General features: G+C 31.8%; 3 protein-coding genes and 2 pseudogenes across 5 annotated transcripts; all 5 read left to right on the top strand.

Annotated features, from left to right (window-relative positions):
• The first annotated feature begins 2,028 nt into the window (after nt 1–2,028).
• Nucleotides 2,029–2,100, top strand: GGTG_20079 (annotated as a pseudogene). The gene has a single exon. The product of its transcript is annotated as a tRNA-OTHER (tRNA).
• Nucleotides 2,101–2,261: 161 nt separating this feature from the next.
• On the top strand, nt 2,262–2,333 carry GGTG_20078 (annotated as a pseudogene). The gene has a single exon. The product of its transcript is annotated as a tRNA-OTHER (tRNA).
• Nucleotides 2,334–9,635: 7,302 nt separating this feature from the next.
• On the top strand, nt 9,636–10,046 carry GGTG_04766 (hypothetical protein; the record flags this gene model as incomplete). The annotated part of the gene is made up of 2 exons (XM_009222563.1): nt 9,636–9,882; nt 9,970–10,046. Coding segments are annotated over 2 exons (324 nt in total), but the record flags the coding sequence as incomplete, so codon positions are not given.
• An 8,293-nt stretch (nt 10,047–18,339) lies between these two features.
• Nucleotides 18,340–18,643, top strand: GGTG_04765 (hypothetical protein; the record flags this gene model as incomplete). The annotated part of the gene is made up of 3 exons (XM_009222562.1): nt 18,340–18,437; nt 18,487–18,537; nt 18,604–18,643. Coding segments are annotated over 3 exons (189 nt in total), but the record flags the coding sequence as incomplete, so codon positions are not given.
• Nucleotides 18,644–22,583: 3,940 nt separating this feature from the next.
• On the top strand, nt 22,584–22,949 carry GGTG_04764 (hypothetical protein; the record flags this gene model as incomplete). Its single annotated transcript, XM_009222561.1, has 2 exons — nt 22,584–22,687; nt 22,892–22,949. The coding sequence occupies 2 exons, from the start codon at nt 22,584–22,586 to the stop codon at nt 22,947–22,949; spliced, it is 162 nt and encodes a 53-aa protein (XP_009220825.1).
• Between the last annotated feature and the right edge of the window lie 2,306 nt (nt 22,950–25,255).

The following is a 25,255-nucleotide window of genomic DNA, read 5'->3' as shown; positions in this document are numbered from 1 at the left end:
GCGGCCGTACGGGTTGCGGCGCGAATTGCTTTAAACGTAATTATTAGCAAATCCGGTAAAAGCGCGTTAAAAAAAAGGCTTTAAGCAAAAGCAAAGGGCCCGTTCCTTTACGGGGTTAGCCTTTGCCTTTTTTAGCAAAAAAAAGGAAAGCGGCGTTTTTTGCTCGTTTGGATTTGCTTCGAACAAATTTTTAAAAGCTTTAAACGTTTTTGGTATTGCAATTAAAAGCGCCGCAAAAGTGCCGCTTATGGTTGCAATTAGCATATCCGGTTTTAAAGTAAGTAAAAACCGGTTTGTTGCTTTGTAAAGTAAAGCAAGCTTTAACGGTTTTAAAAATTGTTTTTCGGGTTTATCGTTACTTTTATTTTTTACCGGCGGGAAATTATTGCTTTTCCCGGGCCGTATAAAGCCGTAATACAAATTGCTTATACGTAAAAAGCTTGTATTACGCATTTGCTTTACTTTATAACCATTTTTTAAAATATTTGGAATTAAAAATTTATACGCGTTTAAATCCGGCCCGTTAGCTAAATTTTTTGCGGTTTTAACTTTTATGGTTACAATAAAACCTGGTTTTTCCACCCCCAATTTTTAACTTTAATGCTTAGTAGCGAAAATGGGTATTTAAAGTTTTTCCGGTTAAAAAAGTCCTAACGTATTAACAATTCCTTTTTGGGTTGCAAGCAAATTTTTCGTTTCGTTATATTTAACCAGCAAATTATAAATAACTACGTTAATTGGGTTTTTTTTTGTTTGCTTTTAAAAAAGCTTTTTTATTAAATTTAACGTTTTTTGTAATTATTACTTTTTTTTTAACGGAATTTAAATCCGGTAAATGTTAAAAGCTTAATAATTTATTAAATATTTAACCCCAATACGAAAATTAACTTTAAAATGCTTAAAATTGTTACAGTTAGGCCTCTGCTCTTAAGGTAAGGCACCAAAAAAGTATCGAATAGTAGCATGTAATTTAACAAATTGAAGGGATTTACAAGGTAATTTGGGTGCGGTTTAAATGCTTGCTCCAAAGGTTACTTGGAAATTAACTAAAGTTTGATTAATACCAATGCTTTAGTTAAAAATTACTTAGGATAGTAAAAAACCATTCCTTTTTATACCTAACCTTTGTAAGCTTCCGTTTTTGGATTTGTAAGGGCTTTGCAAATCCTTTGGATTTGTAGCTCCGTAACAAATCCTAAAATCCCCGTTGGAATTTATTGCTTTGCAACAAATCCTCAAATCTTTAAATCCTTTTTATGTTACGTAACCTCCAGCGGGGTAGCCCTTCCAACGAACTTATCAGTCCTTTCTTTTAGCTTTTTGCCCGATTTATTGGTTGGTTGTAACATTAAGTCCTCCCTTTAATGGCCAAGCCCTTTTGGTTACGTATTATTGCTTGCCTCCGTCCTTTTTATTAATCGTAAGTACTTTTTTTCCTTATTATTTTATTATCCCTTTTTTTTTAACAAAATGTTTGGTTAAGTATGTAAGCTTCGTCCCGTTGCAAAAATTTTGCGTTAGTAAAAGCTTTTGGCTATTATTTTTTTTTTTTTACCAATATGCCTTTTTATTTTTACTGTAAATTTTAAAAGCGCGAAATTTGTAAAGCTTTTTTTTTAAACTTTTTTCGTTATACTAAATGTTTGCGGGTTAACCGTTTGGGTTGTAACGTTTTCGGTTTTTTTTTTAACAATTTGCGGCATATAATTTTTTAATACAATAAATTGGAAACCAAATTAATCGTTGCTAAAAAAAAGGTTTTGCGCTTGCGCAAATAAAAATGCATGTAATTAAAAAAGGTAATGCGTGCTATTCGTCGAAAAATTAATAACGTTAAGGAATTGGAACGGGTAAAACGTGAAAAAGGAGCGCAAGTTATTGCCGGAACGGCAGCCAGCCCTTTTTCTTTGCTTTACCCCGATTTCCTTTTTTTATTTTTTGGCTGGGCAACGTTAAAAGTTAATTTTAACCTTAACCCGGTAGCCTTTTTTCAATTTAATAAATTGTAATTTTTTAACAATTCCTTTTGGTTATATGGCGCAATGGTAACGCATTTGCTTTTGTAACGGAAAGTTTTGGGTTTAATTTCCGGTGCAACCGTTTTCGAAACCAGCCCATATTAGCCGGTATGGTTTTGCTCCGGAAACCTTTTTGTTTAAATCTTTCCATTAACTTTTTAATTAGTAAAGGTTTGGTATTAACTTTAATTTGCTTGCCATTTTTTAAATTGGTAAATTGTAACTTTTCCCAATATTTCCTTTGGTTGTATGGCGCAATGGTAACGCATTTGTTTTTAAAGCGGGAAATCCTGGGTTTAACTCCTGGTGCAACCGTTTTCGGAACCAGCCCATATCGGCCGGCATGGTTTTGCTCCGGGAACCTTTTTGCTTAAGCCTGCTAACTTATCCTTTGGATATGCTATAAAATCCTTTTTTTTTGCTTACCAAATTCTTTCGAATTTGGGGCGTTTTACAAGCATTTAAATTATTGCTAATTTTTTTCCAAACGATACGCTTGCAAAGCTTTTTGGCAATTTCCAAGGTTTGTTGCGTTTTTTTATGTATTGTACTTTTTATTTTATTTTTTTACTTAACGAAATATTGCTTTTTGCGGTAATGCGTTCGTTTGTTAAAAACGGTTTTAACTTTTTATTTTTGGTTAAGGTTAATTTTTATTAATTCGGTGCTTTTAAGGCTCGAAAGCGCTGGTTCCAGCAAAAAAACGTAAAAAATTGGGTAAATTCGTATAATTGGAAGTAATTAAAATTCGTAATTTACCGGAAAAATAATACAAATAACCCGAAAAGGTTTCCATTTTTTTTATCCAATTTGTTGCTTGGCCTTTTTATTTTAATATTAGCGCGTAAAAAGTAAGCGTTATTCCTTTCCTTAAAAATTGGTTTTTCGATTTTTTTTTTATTGGTTTGCTTTGTTATTTAATAGCGCAAAGTTTCCAATTTATTTTGGAAATTTTAATGCAATTTAGTAAGTTCCGTTATTTGGATTTCCGTTGCTAAAGCTTTAGGTTTGGTTTTAAATTTGTTATACGCCGTAAAGGTATACCCGTAATTGGCGTAAAACGGTATTTTTTTTATGCTTTTATGCATAAAATTATTGTAAGCAAATTAAGCAATTAGCAATAATTAAACCTAATTGCTTTGTTTGTAATTAACGTAATGGCGTAAGTATTATTTTATCGTTTTATTGGTTCGTTCCGTTTATCCGTTCGTTTGGGGGTAATACGCTATTAACAAAGCGTATTTTGCTCCAAAAAGCGCCGTAAGCGTTTTCCAAAATTTGTTTGTAAATAGTTTGTTTCGGTTTGTAATTAATTTTTGCGGTATTTCGTAATTTGTTATTACGTACCGGAAAAAAGCGTATACCAAAATTAACGCGTTATTGCTTTTTTTATATAATAAATATAAGGTATATTTTGTAAGCTTATTTATTATTATTAATATGCTATTATATTATATTCCCGTTAAAAACTTTTTAAATTTAAAAAGTTTAACGATAAAATCCATTATAATTTTTTGCTATGCCTTTTTAAATATTGGCAATGGTTAAAATAACCCGTAAAAAAATGTTTATTAAGCTTGTCCTTAGCGTACATTTAATAATCCTTTATTGCTTTTAGCATTATTGCCCGAATTTCGGTAAATTCGTAATGCTGCCGGAGCTTTTTCCATATTTTAATAACTTTTGGATAATTATGGGCTAGCAACCTATAAATTTCCAAAATCCTTTTTAAAGTTTAATTTTGCTTTTTAATTATTAAAGCCATTGCTTGCTAAATTGGAACCAATGCTTTTTTTGGCCCGTAAGTTAAAAGCGTTTTAGTTTTTTTTAAAGTAACGATTTTGTAATTGCTTTTTTTGCTTAAAGCGTTTACCTTTCCGTTTTTTAATTTTTTTTAGTACAAAATTTAAAAATTGTAATTTTAAAAATATTGGTTCCAACGAATTTAACGCTTGTTAAAGTTTTGGCTCGTAATAAAATGTGCTAAATTTTTATAATTAATATATACCGTAATTTGGTGGTTTGCTTTACACAAATATACTTTCCATTTTTTTAAAACTTTAATAATAACGAAAAGCTTTTTATTATAAATTTGGTAATTTAATTTAAATTTTTTAAATTTTTGTAAAAAAAAGCGCAAAAATGTAGCTTTCCTTTTTTATTTCGTTAATTTAATTATTTTCCAATCGCGTAATTTAATGCGTTGGTTTCGATTTTAAACGGTTTATTAAGGTTCGGAATAACCAATATTAGTTCCCGTAAAATTACGCTTTTAAATTGTTCGAAAATAGCTTATTTTCGTATTTTTTAATAAAATTGGGTATCGTTTTTGGTAAAATTGGTAAATAGCGTAGCGCTGCCATTAAACCTTTGCATAAACCGTTGGTAAAAGTTAAAAAAGCCCAAAAACGCCCGTATTTCCCGTACGTTGGTAAGCGTTAGCCAATTAGCCATTTTTTGTACTTTGGCTAGGTCCATCCTAACTTTTTTTAACGTAATAACAAACCTAAAAAAACCATTTTTTGGGTATGCTATACGCATTTATCCGGGTTAGCTAAAAGCTTTGCGTTTTGCAATTTTTGCAATATTTAATGCATATGTTGCCCGTGCTTTTCCAACGTTTTTAAATATATTAAAATATCGTTTAAATACGCTAAAACGAAAATATCGAAATGCTTTCGAAGCATATGGTTAATTATTTGCTGGAACGTAATTAACGCGTTGGTAAGCCCAAAGGTTATAACCAATAATTCGTACATGCCAAACCGTATTTGGAAAGCAATTATCCATTTTTATCCTTTTTTAATTTAAAGCAATCCATATGCTTTTTGAAGGTTCAAAGCCGTAAAGTACCTAGCTTTGCCGAATTTATTGCGTAATTCGTTAATAAAAAGCAAAGGATATCGATTTTTTATCGTGGTTTCGTTTAATGGTTGGTAATTAATGCATATTTGCTTTTTTCCGTTTTTTGGGCATAAATAAAATTCCGTATTTTATTAAAAATGTTAAAGGTTTAATTACCCCCTTTTTTAAATCCTTTTGCAATTGCTTTTTTAACCCTTTTTATTGCTTAAAATTAAGTTAATATAATTTTTAGTATTTAAATTGCGCATTTAGCTTTAATTTAATTTCGTAATTAAATGGCCCGTATTTTGGAAGCACCGTTTTTAGGTTTTTTTGAAATAACCTTTAATATTTATGGTATTTTGGAAATACATTAACTAATTGTTGTAGCTTTTGTTTAAATTTATTGTAAAACGTTATTATGGTTTTTTGTAATAAGGTTTAAAAATTGCTACTTTATTTTGTTTTTGTTAAAATACCTTTTTTTGGCTTTATTTTTACATTACTTGCGGCCCGTAATTATTAAACTTTTTTAATTGCTAATGGAAGCTTTTATTAAAAATCGTTTTTTTTTAATTTATTTTTAAATTATGTTTTTGTAATTACGGGATTTTAAAAACCATATTTTCGTTTCGTATTTTTAACGCGTTTAGCGTTATTTAAAAGGTTTTACCCCGGTATCGAAAATTAAAATAATTGGTTTTAATATTAATCCATCCGTTGTTATATTTAATAAACTTTTTTTTTATAATTTCGAAAAGGTATGGTTTGTTTTTTTTGCGTACAGGAATATTATATTGCAATATAATTTATAGCAATATGTAATTGCTTTAAGCTTTGCAATCGATTAAAGTTTTTAAGCAATGGAATTTTTATCGTACCCGTATATGGAAATGTTGCTTGTTTAGGCTAATTGTTATTGTTAAAGTTTTTGTTGCAAATTGTTATTTATTTTATGGCCTTATAATAAATGGATTCCTTAATTTTTTGTTACGAAATGCTTTATCCAAAGCATAAAAAGCTTTATTTCCCACTTTTTGCGTTATTCCATGTAATTTTGGTCGTTAAAATCGTTAAAAGGCTTGTAAATTCCTTTTATTTTTTCGTTAAATTTATTAAACGTATAAAGGAATGTATATTCCAATTGCTATGCTTTTGCTTTTTGGAAAGCGTAAATTCGGCATTTTAATTTTTTGCATTTTTGTTATTTTAAAATCCTGGCTATGCAAAGCATGGGTTATTAAAGGTTTATTTTAAATATTGCAAATTTCCCGTACTTTTTGGAAATGGTTTATTTTGGTAATTGCTATATTAAGCGTGGTTTGGTTATAATTTCGTTTAATTAACGTACTGGAAAAAAATTATTTTTAAATTTTTAAATTAAATGTACCGCATAATCGGTATGGTAGCACTTTGCTTAAAACAATTACAAATGCTTTTGGTAATTAAGGTTAATGTTGGAACCTACTTGTTAAGCGCATGCACAGGCTCTGGAGGACCGCCATGCACAGATCCGGAATCTGTGCACCGACTATCCAAAGCTCCTTTGTACCTATATAAAGAGGTTGGATCCGTCCCTTTTTTCCAGCAAGATTCCTTCCTCCTTAAACCTAAATAACAACAATTTAACTTAATTACCTTTTAATGATTATTAACCCTTAATTTTACGCCGTTTGGAAATCCACGAGCATAAGATTCCACCCTAAAGTCCTTTTTATATTAATTAATATTGCAAAAAGCAATATAGAAAAGCAAGGAAAAGGGTTTTTTAATTAATTAAGGTTAAGTAAAAGATTTAAAAGCTAAAAATTGTCGGTTCGACGTTTGGCAGCGCATTTTTTATTTGCTTTCGGTTATTAAAATCGAAAAAGCCCTAAAAAGGGGCGCTGTACGATCTTTTAAGCTAACACTTTAACCCGGTTTAAACAATTAGGACGGATTGCTTTAAATAATACCGCTTACTATTTTTTTTACCATTTTATTATGGAAAAAGGAAAATCCTCCGCTTACGCGATCTTTAATAAGTAAAATTAAAGCCCGATAAGCACAAAAATGTTTCGCGAAAAACAAGCACTTTATACAAAAAAAGTTATTAACATTTTAAACTTTTCTTTAAACTTTTTATCGATCCTTTATTTCCTTTTTTTTAATTACCCCGATTACAAAATCGTTAAGTACTTAACAAGCGTTTTTGCGATTGGCAAAAACATATGGATTATTAAGTGGATGTATAATAATTGGAAAGAATTAAATCCCAACGATACGTTAACCAATTTTAAAAAAAATTTTAGCGGTTGGATTAAAGCAAATTTTAACGCGGTAAATCCAACGATTTAACGATTTTTACAAAGCTATTTCCGAAAGCAAAGGATCCACCTTTTTACTTTTAACCTAAAAACATTCGGCGAAAAATTAGCGGAAATTTTTAGCTAATTACGAGCTTTTATTGTAAAACCAAACCTTACGCTAAGCTTAGCGTTACGATTAACCAAAAGCAAAGGTAAAAAGCCCATAAAATTGTTATTTCCGAACCCTATGCTTTCCCGTTAACCACCTTTTAAAACGTTTTTTTAACCAATTAATACAACGCAAAAAGCGGTAAAAAACGAACGATTACCGGAAGCATAATTTAAAGCGCAAAAAAGTTAAAAAACAAACTTTTTAATAATTTTTACAAAAGCATTAAGCAGGATAAAATTACCTTTTTGCTTTAACTTTCGAATTATATCGTTCCAAAAATAATAAAAACCGTAGTATACTTTTGCAAAAAAGCGTAAAAGCACAATTTTACCCTAATTTTTCCAACCGCTTTAGCTTACATAACCATAGCCAAAACACCCGTTACAAGCAAAAAAATAAAAGTACGAGGATTTCGTAATTAACGTTTCGAAGCGCAAACGCGCAAAAAAAAAACAAAAACCAAGCGCACGGAATATAAAACCATACCTTCCGCTTTCGTTACTTCGAAAACCGCCCTTTCGAAAACCGTTACCAAACCTTTTTAGCCATGCTTACCATTCGTTATATAACCAACCCCTTTACATTTTATTTCGTTACTTTTATACCAAAAAGTTTAATTATTGTTAAATCCTTTTACGGGAAATGGCTAACGCACCGATTAACGCAATTACCATACGCACTTTTAAAACTATTTAGGACAATACATATTTGTATACGGGAAAACCGTATAACATTATTAACGATAAGCTTTTCCATTTTACAATTTACGCTTAAATGTTCGGAATAAATTATTTATAACTTTACGCGCTATATTTTTACATTTTAAAAAGCAAAGCAAATAAATATTACGTTAATTACATTGGCTTTATATTTACTTTTTAAGCCATTTATTTTGCATTTAAAAATTATTTCGAAATAAAAATTGTGCAAGCCCAATATTAAATAAATTAAATAATAATCCATTTCCATACCGTTCGTTTAAAGCTTGCAAGCACCGGGAAAACGAATATCGAAATTTTGCAAAATTTTTTTAACAAATTGCAACGATATTACCAAGCGCTAAGCCCAAATTTTAGCAATAAATAGCAATTCGTAGTAAATATAGCAAGGGCAATTTAAAAAGTTCCCGAGCTCGAAATGGCGTTATTTAACCATTCCGATATTTTTAAAGGCTTTTCCAACATATTTCGCAGTATTATAAGGATTAAAAATAATAATAAAATCCCGGCACAACATTATACGGAACGGAAGTATAAAGGCAAAAATTAACGAAATTAATAAAAATAAGGATGGAAGCAAAAATAAGTTTACAACCCATATATTAAACGAAATTGTTAAATTTGCAAAAAGCCCAATTGTTAATTAACAAAACATCCAAAAAAAAAGCAAAAAAGGCACAGGAAGCGTTAGCGTTAAAAGCAAAAAGATAAAGGCAAAACCCCAATTAGCTATTGGAAATTCCTTTCGATTATTAAACCAAACGATTTAAAAAGCGAAAGCGCATTAAAAAAGGATAACAAAAAGCTAATTAACAACCATAATTACGAAAGCAACCAAAAGGAACATGCAATAACGTACTTTATACAAAGTATAACATTGTACTTTATAAACGAATTATAAAAGCACCGTTTATTTGCAAAAAACGCTTAAAAAGTATAAAAAGCTAGGATTAAAGCTTTTACTTACGAAATGCTTATTTACAACAACATTAATAACAATACCTAATGGCACGGTATCCTGCCAAATACCGGCGCGGCAACCAATTTAACGGCTGGAATTAACCAAATTCGAACATTGCAACAGTACATAAAAAAGCTTAAAATCGATTACAAAGCACCCAAATATCCTATAGCTTTTGGAACAAAAAATACCGAATTTAGCATTGGCGCAATTACTGTACCAACCTTTATTAGCAACATTACGTTTTACGTTTTTAATAGCTTAATACCATTCCTTTTGTTACTTAAAGATATAAACGCGTTAAATATATATTTTAACAATACGCGCAACGAGTTCGTAAAGTATAACGGAACGCGCGTACGGATTATTAAACGCTTCGGTTACCCATGGTTTTTTTTTAACGCATCGATATACGTTATAAACAAAATTTTAATGGCCGCTAAAAAAAAAATTGCGGGATTTTTGTTTTTAACAAAAACCAAATTACAACGCGTTTACAAACGATTTAGCTACCTTTCCGTTAACAAATTGCATAAAACCTTCCAACGGGCAAACCATAATACAAATCGCAACGCGCTGGAAATAATTAATAAAATGTGCTACAAATGCTAAATTAAAGGAAATGCACCATAACGATTTAAATTTACGTTAAAAAACGACAAAGATTTTAATTACGAAATTGTTGTTAACGTTTATTATTTGGGCAACAAACCGGTTTTTTATATAATTAATAAAAGCACAAAATTTAATATTGCAGCAATTTTAAAAAACCTATTTGCAAAAAAAACTTGGGAAATTTTAAAACGTTGCTGGATAAATGTTTATTTAAAGCCTTTAAACGTAATTACTTACAACGCGGGAACCCACTTTTTAAAAAGCGGTTTTTAAATTAAAGCAAAGCTTTTCGGGATTATTTGCAAACAAATTCCCGTCGAAGCCTATTACGCCGTTAAAAAAATTAAATAAGCGCATAGTATATTACGCAAAGCGCATTTAATTATAAAAGCCAAATGCCCCGATTTTGCGCTAAAATTACAATTTTAAAAAGCTATAAAAGCAATTAACAATATTGCGGAACCAAACGGTTTGGTTTTAACGCTGTTCGTTTTTAAAACCATGCTACGGATAAACCACGAATTACTACCGTTATTAACCATAACCAAACGCGCGCAAACAATTAAAAAGGCTATAGCAAAGCTTTAAAAAGCAATTAATAAAAAAAAAGTTGCAAACGCTATTAATACCCGGAATGGCCTTAATATTAGCACCGTTAAACCAAACTCTTTCGCTTTTAAAACAAAGGTTTTAATATTCCGGGAAAAAAAAGGATGGATAAGCCCGTACAAAATGGCAATGGTAACAAACAATAACGTTACGATCGAAACCGTTAACGGTTTGGTAACGTTTAAAAGCACTTTTATTAAGCCTTACTATTAAATTAAAAAATAGCTAAACAATAAATTAAAAAAGCAATAAATCGAAATTCCAAAACCATTTATTTACCCCGAACCGGCATAACCAAAACAACGCGAACGCTTACCAAAAAACAAAATACCGGCATAACCACGAAATCGATTAAAACCGCTAACGCCAAATGCAAAAAGCAATAAGCCTTTAAAACCAAAGGAACGATTAAAAATTAAGCTATATAATAAAACGTATTTATTACTTAAAAAGGCAAAGGCTATGCGTTTATCGATCGAGTACAAAGCAAAAGGCTTAATTAAAATTTTAAAACCTTCGTTTTAAAAAGCCGATTGGAACGAAATAACGTTTTTATTTAACGCCGGAATAATTGTAGCAATTCGTAAAGGCCAATTTCCAAACGCCAAAATTTTTGGAGCACGTTTCGTTAAAAAAATAAAAGGGATACCGAAAGCTTTTTACGAAAAAACGAAATGCGTAGCTTAAAGTATTAATAATAACGAAAAAAAAACCATTTTAACGCAAATTTTTACGATTATGCGTTGCAACCAACGGTTAATTTTTGCGTTTGTACCAAACTTTTAAAACCAAAGCATTTTATTAATAACCCGGAACATTACCCAAGCGTACATTTAAAGCGCGACCGATTTCGAAAGGACCGTTTTGCTACGCTTACCCAAAAAATTACGCTTACGTTTTTTTTATAGCATTTTGCTTCGAATCGTTAAGCCTTTATACGGTTTAGCGAAATTAGGATTGCATTGGTACGCTACGTATTAAAAGCATTACAAAAAGCGGCTAAATTGCAAATTGTTATGTTACAATCCGTATTTCCTTATTACAAAGCGCGATATAAGCTTTGGAATAGTAAAAATGCAAATAAATAATACGTTAAACCTGGGAAATTAAGCATTTATAAATTTCGAAAAAAAAGCGCTCCAAAAAGCGGGGTTTAAAGCAAAACCACGCTCGATGCTTACGGAAAAAAAACAAAGCGATTTTAACGGGGAAAAAATTATGGTCGAAAAAAACAAAGTTAAATTAAAGCAAAAAAACCAAAGCGAAAAATTGGAGCTTGTAAACGCCAATTTAAAAAGCTAAAAGCAATAATTCGTATTTTAAAAAGTTTGTAAAGCGTACATTAGCTTTATATGCTAGCCCAAAGCAGCTTTTAATTACGCTTTAACCGCATAAAAAACAAACCCAATATAGGAAAATATCGGCAAGTTTAACAAAAGGATTAGTTAGCAAATCGAAAACGCTAACAAAAGCTTAAACAACATTTTTATTAATTTCGAAAGCGCAAACCTTTACATTTTCGTAAATAAATCCTTTGCAAATAATAATAACATATTTTTGCAAATCGGGTTTATTTTTATATTAAGCAATAAAAGATCGAACGAGCATTAAACCAATTTTTAATTGCGCGGCAACATTTTGCACTGGATTTTGGTTAAATGCAAAAAAATTACAAAAAGTATGCTAGCCAATAAAATTTACGGTATGGTTTTTAAATTTAATTCCGGTTACGTTATAAAAAAAACCTGCTTAACGATTTTTAAACGGCTAAATTTTATCCGACCCAAATTTATCCTTTGTACCAATAACTTTTCGCTTTATTAATGCTTTGTTTAATTAAGCACAATAGCAAAAAAAAAGCTTATAATTAATTTAATAGCGCTTCGAAAATCCTATAAAAATAAGGAAATTAACGAAATCCGTTGGATCGCCGGAACAAACAATCCGGCAAATGCAATAACAAAGGAATAGCCAAACCGGGCATTGGAAAAGCTGGTAAGCATTAATACAACTTCGATCCGAATCGAAGGTTAAATTAACCGCACCAAAATATAAAAGGAAAATTTGGAAATAAAAATCGGCATGTTAAAATTTTTACGGTAATGGCTATGTAATGGCTTTAATAAAAAAAGGAGCAAAAAAACCCCAAACCAACGCGCAACGAGCACCAAACCATAAATTAACAAAAAGCGCAAAATTAATACATCCATTCCATAACGAAACCATTATAAAAAAAGCAAAAAAAAACCAATTTTTAAGCTCCCACGTTTAAACATTACCAGCATTACCCGAGCCAAAAGCAATAACTTTGCTTTTAGCAATAAAAATTCCTTTTCCCTTTTTTTCCTGCCTTTTTTACTTTTTAATAGCAATTGCAAGCATAGCAACGGAATCCTTAAGCTTTATAAACGTTATAAAATAAAGCTAATTATTATTGCTATTATAATTTTTATTTTTTTATCCGCATTATCGTTTTAAGCGGAAAAACTTTCGCTTAAAGTTCCGAAAAACGCGGTTTTATAAAAACGAAAAGCGGCCGAACGCCCCGTTTCGTATCGCTAACCCGGAATTATAATTAAAAAATTGGCATTTAAATTGGTTTATTTAGCATCGAGCTTAAAAAGTTGCTTGGTAATGGTACGCTATTTTTAAAGTATTTACGATCGAAAAAATAACGTTAACGAATTGGTAAAGCATAGGATATATAGGATAAAAATAATATACCGCATTATAAAGCTCGTTGTAAAGCGCTTTTGCAAAAAACTTTATAGCAATACGATAAGCAAACGGAAAATTAGCAATTATTAGCGCAAAAAACCCGGAAACGAAAAAAAAAGATTTTTATATGGGCTTGCACGAATAACCAAAAATATAACGCTAATAACGTTTGTTATTAAAGCCTAACTTTTTAATACAAAGCCAAGCCATATCCTTTTTAACGCTAAATTTGCCGTAAAGCACGGAATTAAAGCAGCCAAAGCAAATCGTCGCTCGATTAGCACCTTTTTTACCGCGCTTACGAATATTAAAACCATTACGGCCATTGCGGTAAGCGGCACGCTTTTTTTTGCAACCGATAAAAACGGCTGGAACGGCCGGAACGGGCGCGGGCGAATTTTTAAGCACAAATTGTAATACCGAAAACGAAAAAAGCTTGTTAAACTTTTTAACGGAAAAAAATATGGCTTAAGGGTAAATTGTAAAGCTTCATTTTGGAACGATACAAGCAGTTAATTGCTAATTTTAAGCTTTTTTTAATAAAATAGCGTTTTCTGGAGCGTGGTCGAACGGATTTTAAGCGTTCGAGCCAAGCGAAAGGTTTATAATGCTGTTAAAAAGGTTTAAAGCACAAAATTAAATAAAAAAAAATGGAAAACGACAATACAACGAACGCACGAATTGCAAACGACAATCCCGAAGCGCACGTAACTAATTAAATTGGCTTAAAAAACGGGGTTGTATATATATAAATTTATTTACCCTTTTGGAGCTGTATAGCCCATAAGGAGCACTACGGATCGGGGTAGCTATTTAAAGGTAAAAACCGTACTTCCAGCTAATAGCTATTTGGTATAAAGCCGGGTAAAAATTCCTTTTTTTCGAAATATTTTTTATTTCGCGTCGTTTTCGTAAGTAATTGTTTGTAAAATGTTTTTCGCATTTCCAAACGTTCGGTAAAAAAAAAAGTTGTTATTGTTCGAAGCGAAATATCGTGGTTCGGTCGGAAATTAATTCGTTCGTTGCATTTAGGTTGTATTATTGGGTGCACGTTTTCGTGCCAATTTAAAGCCTTTCCGTCGCTTTTTCCTTTTTTATTAACTTTAGCAAATAAATTAATATATTGCGGCCTTTTCCGCTTTTTTTTTTCAATCCTTTACGCAATTTTACCAAAAAATATTATTAGCAATTGCAAAATAGCAATAGCAATAACCGTTATAAATCCTTTTTTTTTAGCTTCCGTTACTTTGCAACCCATTTAACGTTTAATTGTAAAACCGCACATTCCCAACGCTTCGTTAATATTTCGCTTCGGCTTTTTGCAATCCGCGATTGCACCATAACGCCTAAAAAGAAAAGTAATACAAAAAGGCTTGCTTTACCTTTTTTTAAAGTAACGGGCGATTTTAAAAAGCGCAAAGCCCGTTGTTTGTATATGGTTTTTTTTACATTTTTGCAATTTTTCGCTAATTTATTTTAATGTTTTTAGCGGTTTAACTAATTGTATTACGTGCATACGCATAATAGCCCGCAAAATTAATTTTAATAAAGCTTATATGCAAAATTTTAATAAATTTTTTTCGTTATTTTTTTAATTTTATTTTTTCGAATATTTCGTTAATGGGTTATTTCGGTTTAAATTCCAAATCGAAAAAATGTATATATTATTATTCGAAAAAAAAGGTTAGCAAAAACGGACAATGCATTTTTGCGCTAAAAAAGGGCGTTTCGGAATCGGGCCAACGTATGTTCGATGCCGCGAAAAAGTTTAAATTCGTAGGTTTTGCTTTTATTGCCGATAATAGCTTTACGAACCGCAAAAAGCATTACGTTTGGGCGTTTAACTTTACGGGTAAAGTAAAGGCTATAAATTTTTTTTTTGCTTTATTATATTTTTTACGTTCCCGGTGCGTTGCTAATATTTTGGATAGGATTGGAAAGCTTGGTTTTTTTAATACGAACGCTACGCTTACGCCGAATTTAAAGCTATTTGCGAAGCGTATTTCCCAAACGATACCCCGGCCCCGGTAAAACCTTCCCGTTATTTTGCGGGAAACCCCGGAATCGAAATTTGCCGCAATATTATTATTGCCAATATTTTTATTAAAATGTTTTTCGTATTCGATATCGTTTTTAATTATTTTTAGGCTGGGCGTAACGGGCTTAACGATTTTACGTTAATAAATTGCGTTAAAGCTTATACGCGAAACGTTTAATTTTGTTAAAATATTTACGCTTAATTTTATAACGACGTTATTAAATTTTTTAATTGCTATAACGAATATTTCGAAAAAGTTACCCCCGCCGATTTTTTATAGGTTAATAACGGTAATAATAACGGTAAAAATAATAAAATGGCGAATAACTTTTTTTCGGTAATTGGTAATTTTGCGGTTAAGCTTAAAAAAAAGAACGATACGGTTAATTTCCAGCTTATTAATAAATTTGGTTAAAATAAGGTTGCGGGTTTAGCCGGGGTTATTGCGGCGGCAACGGGGGCGGTAAAAAAGGTATCGGCGGCGCCCGAAGTAACAATTAAAAAGGCAGCCGCTGCTGCATTCCTTTCCCTTTCCCAAGCGCTTTCCCGCAATTTTAACGAATCCAATTTCGATTTTAAAAATAAAAGCGATAATATGGCCGTTTAAGCGCTATATACCCGGCGATTCGGATTTTTTATATTTGGGATTTTAAAAACAATTTGCAGCGATTCGCTTTTACGGGCGTAAATAAGTTTTCGCTTTTTAGCGTTAAAATAAAAGGCTACGTTATTTTGCTTGTTAGTATATAATATTGTTAGTAATTAATAAAATTGTTGGAAGGTTTTTTTAACGAAATCCAATGTGGGTTTGGCTTTTTGGAATTGGGGCGGTTAAGCCCTTTGTTTCTTTTCCAAATTCGCCGTTTCGTTGCGGCGTTTAACGTTTTTTTGTTTTTTCTTTTTTTTTTTGCTTTTTCCGCTTACGTATCGATAATATTGCTTAATAAAGCGTAGCTAAAAAGCCGTTTTGTTTTTATAAACCATTTTGTAACGATTGTTGCTTCGTTTAGCTGGTTTAGCAAGGATTTTGCCGCTTTTTTTATTGCTTAAAAAAGTTCTTTTTTTATTTTTGCAGGTTTGGGCAATATAGCAATACGTATGCTACCGTTTCCGGGTTTTAGCCGTATTAATACGTTGCGGTTACGCCGGGGATTTTCCGGAAAGCTAAATAGCTTTAAAGCTTTAGCTTTTCCGTTTTTAGCTAAACCAGTAACAAGCTTTGGGTTTTGTAAAAATTGCGGTAAAGGCTTAGGATTTTTTCGTTGGGCTATTTTTTATTGGTTTTAGCGCTTTTTTTAATTGCCGTAACGTAATTATGTTACTTTTCCTTTTATTTTTTTAGCACCGCTATTTTCGGGTCCGATTTTTTAATTTAATTTAGCGCTTTTTCCCGTTAACGGAATAACCGCGTAATTGCAACCGTAAGCTTTCGTTTTTTGTTTTTTAATTTCCGTTGTACCTTTTTGCAAATATTCGCAATTTTTTCCGCTAAATTGCCCTTTTTTAGCTTTTTTTCGAAATGGGCAATGCAATTATTTAGCCATATTTAAATCGGGGTTATATGCGTTTTTAATTTTAGCAATTTTTATAAAGTTTTTTTGTAAGCCCCCGTTATTGTTTTTAAGCAATTATTTTACGTTTTTGCTTACGTTTTGGCCATTTTTTTAGGCCGCAACGGGGTAGCGTCGAATTTATAATAAATTGGGGCCGCGTAATTTAATGCTGCTTTAATTACGGTTAAATACAAATGTTTGGTTTTGGTAAATGTAAATCTTTACGTTATTGCTGCTAAGCGCGTAATAAATAACATTTGGGTTGCTATTTTTTTGCGCATTTTTTAAATGTATTGGGTTTAATTTAGTTTGGAATTAATTTAAAAGCTTAATATTTGCATTGCTTTTTTTGTCGTTTTTGGTTTTACCGTAACCTTTTCGAAACGGAAAGGTAGCGTTAGCGCGGGTTTTTTCCTTTTTATTAACCAAACCAATTAGTATTTAGCCGGGTCGAATTTTATTCCAAATTTTTTTGCCCATTCCAAGTATACGTTATGGGCGGTTTTAAGTTTGTTAATTGCGTTTATCGCATTACGGTTAAAGCTAATTAAATTGGTATTATTTGCGAATCCCGTAACCGCAACCCTTTTTACTTCCCGTAGCTTTTTGTACAAATTTGCCGTATAAATAATAAAAAGGATAGGTAATATTGGGAACTTTTGCGGGATTTTGCATGGAATTTTATTTTTTGCCGTATTTTTGCCGTTAAAAAAAAGTATTGTTTTTCGATTGTTTAAAAAGCTTTTAAAAAAATTTAAAATCCATTATAAAAATTGGTATTTTTTTATTTTATTAAAAAAGCGTACATATAATACGGTATTAAAAGCGCCGTTTATATCGAATAATAGGAAATTAACCATTGCTTTTGCGTTTTAAACCGTATTTACCACTTTTGTAAGTAAACGCATAACCGTTTCCGTAAATTTGCATTATTAATTGCCCATTTATTTATTAAAAAATAATTAATAGCTTTTTGCGGCGTTTTTAATACAAAACGCCAAAAAAAATTTTAACGCTTTTTTTATCGTTTTTAAAAAAGCAATTGGCTTTTACGCGCCCAAAGTATTTGGGTTTTTATTGGGTTTTTGGAAAATAATGGTACGGAATTTCCGGAACCTTTCCGGAAAGTAACCGCGGTTTACGCATGCCGTAAACATTTTTATTAATGCTTCGAAAAGTGCCGGTTCCATTGCTAGCAATTTTTCGGTAAAAATCCCCGTTAGGCTTAAAGCTTTTTAATATTTTATATTTTAAAAGGTTTTTTTTACGTTTTTTGCGGTAATTTTTTTACGAACGAATAAAGGTTAGGAAAGTAATTCGGGGTATTTGGGGATATTAATAATATCCGCCGTTAATATAAAGAAAAATTTCCTTTTTAAGGTTGTTTTTTTCGCTTTTTTTGTTGCCGTTACCTTTCCGTTTGGTAATTTTAACAACGGGAATAACGGGGGGGGAAAAGGTCGGTAACTTTTATATTTTGCCCATTTGGCAATGGTTTATATGCTTTTAACGTTTTGTATAATGTTCGTTTCGTACATTGCGGTACGTTACGTGTACCTTTTCGTTATTTTAATAACGCTTTTTTTTTTTGGTAGCTTTTTTTATTATTGCGTAATTGGTTTCCGAACGGTTTGCTTTTTACGTTAATTCGGCCCGGTATTTGTTGCGGAATAATTAAAAAAAAATTTCCGTTTATTAACTATAGCTTTCGACTTTCCCTTTTAGCTTTGGTACGGTTAAATTGCGGATTTTTAATATTGCTTTTGTAATGTTATTTATTTTTTCGTTAATTGCTTAAAAATCGATAAATGGTTGTAACGAAAAGGAAATTTTATCGTTCGTTAAGGATTTAACGAATTTTTTATCGATTTTTTTCCAATTCCAGCCCTTTAAAGCTAGTACGTAAAAGTTCGGAATGGTTTTTAAAATTGTAATTACCATCCCCGTATAGTTGCTGTTATTTTAACGCCATTTCGACGGTTATTGGGTTTTTAACTTTTCGGTAGCCCAAATTAAATCGATAGTAATGTTTTTGCAATAAAAGGCGAATTTTGTTATTGCGTTTTAGCAAATTATTAATTGCATGCTTTATAGCTTCGCTAAATTAACCAATTTAAAAGCCTTTGCGTGCATTAATGCGTTTTTTGGGCGCTTCGACATCCATGCTTTATAGTAAAAGTTAAAATCCTTTACTATTAAATTATTACTTTTTGGTTTTTTTCCGGCAAGCTTGTCGATAAATATTATTTAATTTATAATGGTTGTGCTTTCCGGAAACGGGGAATAAACCAACCAAATCGTTATATTTTCGTTTTGGGTACCGATCGTAACTTTGCACCAATCCGGTTTTGCTTTGTAATTTAAAATACGTAGCGTTAATTTAACATAAATAATCGCTTTGGTAATAAAAAAAAAGGGGGAACAAGCTATAATGGTAAAAAAGGGGAAAGCGCGTTGCTTTTTTTTTAGCGGTTTTAAAGGGATTCCGGTGGGTTGCCGTATGGTTGCTGCGGGGTAAAGTTATATATATATTGGATTAGCTTTTTCCCGGCTTACGACGGGGATTTAGCATTCCCTTTTAAATTTTTTGGTGGCTTTTGTATTGCCAATACGTTAAAGCTGCTTTTTTTCGTTAATAATGCATTAAATACTTCCGGTTTTTTCGTTACGTTTTATTAAAAAATTTTAAGCATTGGTTTTTTCGTTAAAAAGGTCCTTTTTTGCTTTTGGGGGGGGCGGTAACGTCGACGCTTTTTTTTTATATAATTAAATGCTAAAGGATTGTATGTTATTGGATAATTGGGAAAGGGTAAGGCTTTTTTGGCTAATTTTTTTTGTTACTTCCCGTAGCGGTGAAAGGGACGCGGGTATCGCCGGGGAAATGGGTTTTGTCGAGGGGTTTGCGGGGGGGGTGCGGGGGGGAAAAAGCTTTGGGATGCGTAAGCTTTAATTTTTTACAAATAACGTAATAATTGCGTTTTTTCGTTTTGCCGTATGGAATTTCCTAAGCTTTTTTACAAATCGTTCGGCCAATTTTAAAAAATTCTTTTTCCGTTTTATGGGTAAGGTTAATTAAAAAAAAGTAATTTTAACTTTGCGTTAATTTCGTTGCGTATAAAGGTTTTTTTGGTTAACGGGGTTATATTTTAAATTGCTATTAATATTTAAAAAGAGGTTGTTACAAAAAGGCTATTGCTTTTTTTATTTAATCGGTTCCTTTTTGCTTTCGTATAAAAGCTATTTTTTCCCGGGGTAAAAAGGGGAATTTTGCCCGCCCCGCTTCCGGCGGCAATCCGGTTCGTAACAATTTCGAAATAAAAATTATCGGGATTTCGTAATAAGTAAGCCTTGTAAGCCAAGCTTTTTTTTTGCGTTATTGGATTTGCTTTTGCACCGGGCAATATAAAAAGTAAAATGGGTATTTAGCTTTGTTGCACGGAATACAAAATGCCCCAAATATATTTTTCGGCAACTTTTTTGCTATTTCCTTTTTTTTTTATACCGCTTATTGTTGTATTCTTTTAATTTATACCACGTACACGCCGTAATTTGCTTGCATTGCATGCTTTTATATTTTTAATTTAAATAGCGATAGCATTGCGCCGTAATTAATTTAAGGTTAAAAGGTTGGCATTAATATGTTAACCCATTCCATCGAAAATAATCCTTTTGCAAATTTATTGCGCTTTTTAAATTTGCAATTTAAAATAACGCCGTTACCTTTTTTTTGCTACCTTTTTTTTTTATAACGAAATAATAACCCGCTCGATATTTCCATACGGGTTTTTAGCGCTAAATGCTTTTATTAATTTTAATTAATATTTTGCTTTGCTTTTATCGTTAAAAAAAAATCGGAATTTGTTAATTGGTAAGCCCGTTATTATTAAAATTATTGTTGGTTTGGTAATTTTTAAACCGTTCGTTTGTTTGGTTGTATCTTAAACCGCAAAAGGCGCGTATTACGTCCGTAACCGGTTCGTTGCGGCGGGGTTGCCGTAGCTATCCGCAACCTTTTCCATGCTTTTGCTTATATCGTTCGTTTCCGGCCCGGGCCGGCATTTTTTTTCCGTTTGTTAACGGGTACTAACATTTTGAAAATGCAAACGAACGTTTTTTAACGGGTGCTTATAAACCGTTTTAACCTAACTTTTATTTAATTTTTTATTGCAAATCCGTTTAATTTTTTCGGGTTTTATTTTTTTAATTTTTTTACTTTCGGTAATAATAAGGATTTTATTGTTAATTGTAAATGCTATCGCTTTTTTGGCTTTTATTGCTTAGGGTATTTTGGGAACGGTTTGCGCTTTTGCGGTTATTTAAACCCAAATTTGTTTTTTACCTTTTCCGTTTGCGGCCGTAATTTGTTACGTTTGGTCCTTTTTTTTTAATATGGTTTTAATTTATTCGAAAAATTGGAAAATCGTTTGGGTTACGTCGGGGTTAATTGCTAAAGTTATTAAAATTGCGATCGTTTAATTGGTCGTTTTAACGTATCAAACGAATTTCGCAATAATTTCGGCGGCCGTAATTTTTTTTTTTTTTTATTAAACAATTGAAAATATTTTTTTGCAAATTGCATTATTGTAATAATTAATTGGGTTTTTTTCGGGCTTGCAATTAATTTTTGTCGTAATCGTTATTGGTTTAAGTAATTCCCGTTGCGTATTGCGTATTTCGATTGGTTAAAACCAATAGCCTTTTCCATTAACGCCGCAACGGCGCTTCGGGGTATTATCGAATTCGTTTAACCCTTAAGCAAATTAGCGTTTCCGGTTTTCGTAATGGCTTTAGTTTTTTTGTATGTCGTTGTCGTCGTTGCGCGCAAGCAAAAAACGTCTTTTTTAACTTTTATTGTTTAAACGGGGTTGTAAAAGGAAAAAATTAAAGTAATTGGATCGATAATTAACGGGCTAAATAAAGGTTTACCGCTTTTTGTCCGTTAACTTTTACTTTCGCTTTTAACGCACCCATTTTTAAACATTACAAAAACTTTCCATTTAATTTACATTAATCCCAAACGCTTACAATTTTAAATTTATTAATTTCGGAGCTTTAAAACCGGAATTTATATAATTCCCCAAATTTCCATTTACGTTTATTGTTTAATAGCAATACGTATCCGGCGAAACAATTCGAACAAGCATTTTCCTTTTACATATTACCCAAATTGCTAATTTAGCAAATTATTTATTATTGCGCATTTAAACCGCAAATTTTTTTTATCCGTTTTACCATGCAAGCGCAACCAAAAAAAAAAATAATTGGTATTGGAACTTACTTATTAAGCGCATGCATAAGCTTTGGAAAACCGCTATGCACAAATCCGGAATTTGTGCACCAATTATCCAAAGCTCCTTTGTATTTATATAAAAAGGTCGGATCCGTCCCTTTCTTCCAGCAAAATTCTTTCCTCCTTAAACCTAAATAACAACAATTTGACTTAATTACCTTTTGATAATTATTAACCCTTAGTTTTACGCCGTTTGGAAATCCACGAGCATAGGACTCCACCCCAGAGTCCTTCCTACAGTTAATGCTATTGTAATTGCTTTTTTTTGTGCTGTTTTGCAACTTTTTGGGCCATTTTTGCTTGTACGCTTGTAGCTTGGTATACCCCCAATATGTTACCGGGTAATCGCTTTTAAACCAGTTAATAAAATGCCCAAAATCGTTTTTAGCAAGTGTTGTTTCGTAAATTATACCGTTTTTGTCCGGTAAATTGATATCCCAAAAGCATTATCGAATTTGCGTTCGGTTCCAAGCCACTTTACTTTTTTGCTGGATTACGGCTATGGAACGTGCTAAATGCTTGCTTTTGTTTAAGCGCTAAAGCTTAATCCCACCTTATCGAAAGGTATTGTTATTAGCGTTTTCGACGTACCCTTTTTCGTAAAGTTGCAACGCGTTTTCGGCTTTTAGGAATTATCCTTTTGCGTATAACCAAAAAAGTTTTAAATCCACGTTAAGTTATTGGTTGTACGTTTTTAACGTTTTTTTGGTATACGCATTTTGTACTTTTTTAAATAATATATTTAAAGCTTTGGCATAATGTTGGAAGCGGCTGTAATTTTTGCTGGTATTGCTGCCGTTGTTAAACGGGTTGTATTTAACCGTTACCCGTTTTTGGGATACCGGAACCTTTGTAAGCTTGGGTAAGCTTTGTTCGTTTAAATTTTGCAACATTTTTATTATATCCTTTATAATAAAATCGCTATTTATTTTTTTATTTTCCAAATCGATAAATGGTAGGAATGGGCTGGTTATAAGCCCGTTTCGAGCCATTACAACGTTCGTATCGCTATCGAAATCCGTTCCTTATGCTTCGGTAATTTAAATGGGCCAAATAAAATCGCTAGCTTTAACCCAAAGGTTTGGGCTATTTTTGGTTTAAGCAACGCCGTTACCCGCTTTTAATTTTGCCACCAATAAATTCGAAACTTTTTTTTATTTCGTTGCTCGTATTAAATTTTTAAACGAAAGGGACCGTAAATCCGGGTTTTCTTTAACGTATTTATTAATCCAAATTTGGTTATTTTCGGCGTTAAAACTAATGGGGTTATTGTTGCAAAATGCTACAAGGTTTTTTCGTTTAATTACGGCCAGCCGCTTGCAAAAAAACCATTTTATTGCATTTTTATCGAAATGGTAAGCAACGCAATGGTTATTAATGCATGCAATTTAAAAAAACGCGGGGCCGGAATAACCATTATTTTCCAATCCTATTACCACTTTCTTGGTTGCTGCCGCCGTTCTGGTTTTTTTATTCCAAAACACTTTTTTTTGCTTTTTCCTTTAAAAGCAATCCTTTTTAATATGCCCAGGTTATCCATACTAAAAGCATTTGCCATTTTTAAAGTTTTGGAATTTGCGTTTCCTTTGCTTTTAATGCGTAGCGCTAACGTTAAAATCCATAAAGCCAAAGTAACGGCCGTAAGCTATAAATTTGTTGCGGTTAAACCGTTGCTGTAATTGGTTGCTTTGCATTACAAATTTAATTTTTTGGCCTTTTTTTTTCCAAACGGCATTTATACAATTTATTGCTAGTTTTAATTGCAATAATAACGTATTTAGCAAAAAATTCGGGTTGGTTAATTTTTAAAACTTTATTTTTTACGTTATTTCGGAATTTATTGTACAAATGGGCCATTTTGGTTTGGTTAATTTAATCGAATTTATTAGCAAAGCGTTGGAAATTGAAAACGTATTTTAACGTTGCGCTTTTTTATCGAAATTAAAATATTATTTTTTTTGCAATTCGTTATTTATTAATTTAACCAAATACGTTAATAATTTTTTTTTTAAATCGAACGAAATTGGCAAAAATAATTTTAATTTTTTTTTTGCTTTCGTTATAATTTTTAAAAAAATTTGCCCATATAAGTTTAAACCATTTTTTAATTTTGCTTTTAAAATAAATGGTTGCGTAAACGACCCTTTGCTATTCCGTATTAAATTGGTTATAATAAAAAGCAAAAAAGCTTTAACATTCCGTTAAAAATGCTTTAAAAGCCCCGTTTTTCCCATTGTAACGATTAAGCGTAAGGAATTTGTACGCGCGGGTAGCGATTTAAAAAGCGCCGGTTCGTTTTTTGGTTTGCACAACATCCGCGGCCAAAGCTTTTAATGCCAAACGGCAATAAATTGCGTTATTTATATCGTATTTTTTGCTTCCAAACCGGAAAACGTCCGTTTTTGGAATAAAATTTTTAATTGCTTTTGCAAATTTGGCTTGGGTTGTTATTATTATTGCTTGGCACAATCCGGTACTAAACAAAATTAATTAAAATGTTACAATTAAGCTTTTATTTTTAAAGTAAAGCATTAAAAAAGTATCGAATAATAGCACGTAATTTAATAATTAAAGGAATTTACAAAGTAATTTGGGTACGGTTTAAATGCTTGCTTTAAAGTTTACTTAAAAGCTAATTAAAGTTTAACTAATGCCAAAGCCCCAATTAAAAATTACTTAAAACAATAAAAAACCTTTCCTTTTTATACCTTAATGCTTATTCCCTTAAAGCCGTGGATTAATTGGCTTACCAGGCCGATTCCATAAGCCTTTTTAAGCCTTTTTTGAATTAATGGCTTACCTTCCCTGCTTCCCTAATCCACTGATCCCAGGTGGTTACGTAAACCTTACCCCTTACGGTGGTTCCCGTGTCGTGCCACCCTTCCTTCCTGGGCAAAGGTGGTTGTTGGTCGTAACAGGTAATGCTTGCCGGAAAACCGGTATATTAAACGTTAAAAAAGCAAACGTTTGTAACGGTTTTTACGATAAAAGCGAAATTCGTTAACTTTTTGCTTATAAGCTGCGTTTTAATTTAAATTAACGGGATTTTTAACAAAACCAATAACAAACAAGTTAATGCTTTAGTAATGCATATAAATAGCGCTAACGCACAAATAACCGTTTTAAACCCTTTAAATTTCGCTAAAACCCGGATAATTAATTTGCGTTACAAATAAATAATTAACGCAATCCATTGTTGCTTATTTAAATTACGCTTAGTAAGCCTCGTGGTGCAGTGGCTTTGCACCAAGCCGGTCCCGCCAGGACCACGGGTTCGAATCCCGTCGAAACCAAAGGACTTTTTGTTTTTAAGCCCCTGGCCTGCCAAAATCGAAATCCGATAAGGGCCGATAAGCCAAATCAACCAAAAACCAACAACGCCGATAAAACAACCGATAACAACCACAACAACCTTATCGATTTCGATAGC

This window comes from Gaeumannomyces tritici, assembly GCF_000145635.1.
Source record: "Gaeumannomyces tritici R3-111a-1 unplaced genomic scaffold supercont2.2, whole genome shotgun sequence".
NCBI classification, from domain to species: domain Eukaryota; kingdom Fungi; phylum Ascomycota; class Sordariomycetes; order Magnaporthales; family Magnaporthaceae; genus Gaeumannomyces; species Gaeumannomyces tritici.
Note: the sequence above shows the minus strand (reverse complement) of the source record. Positions and strands in the feature narration are given on the sequence as shown.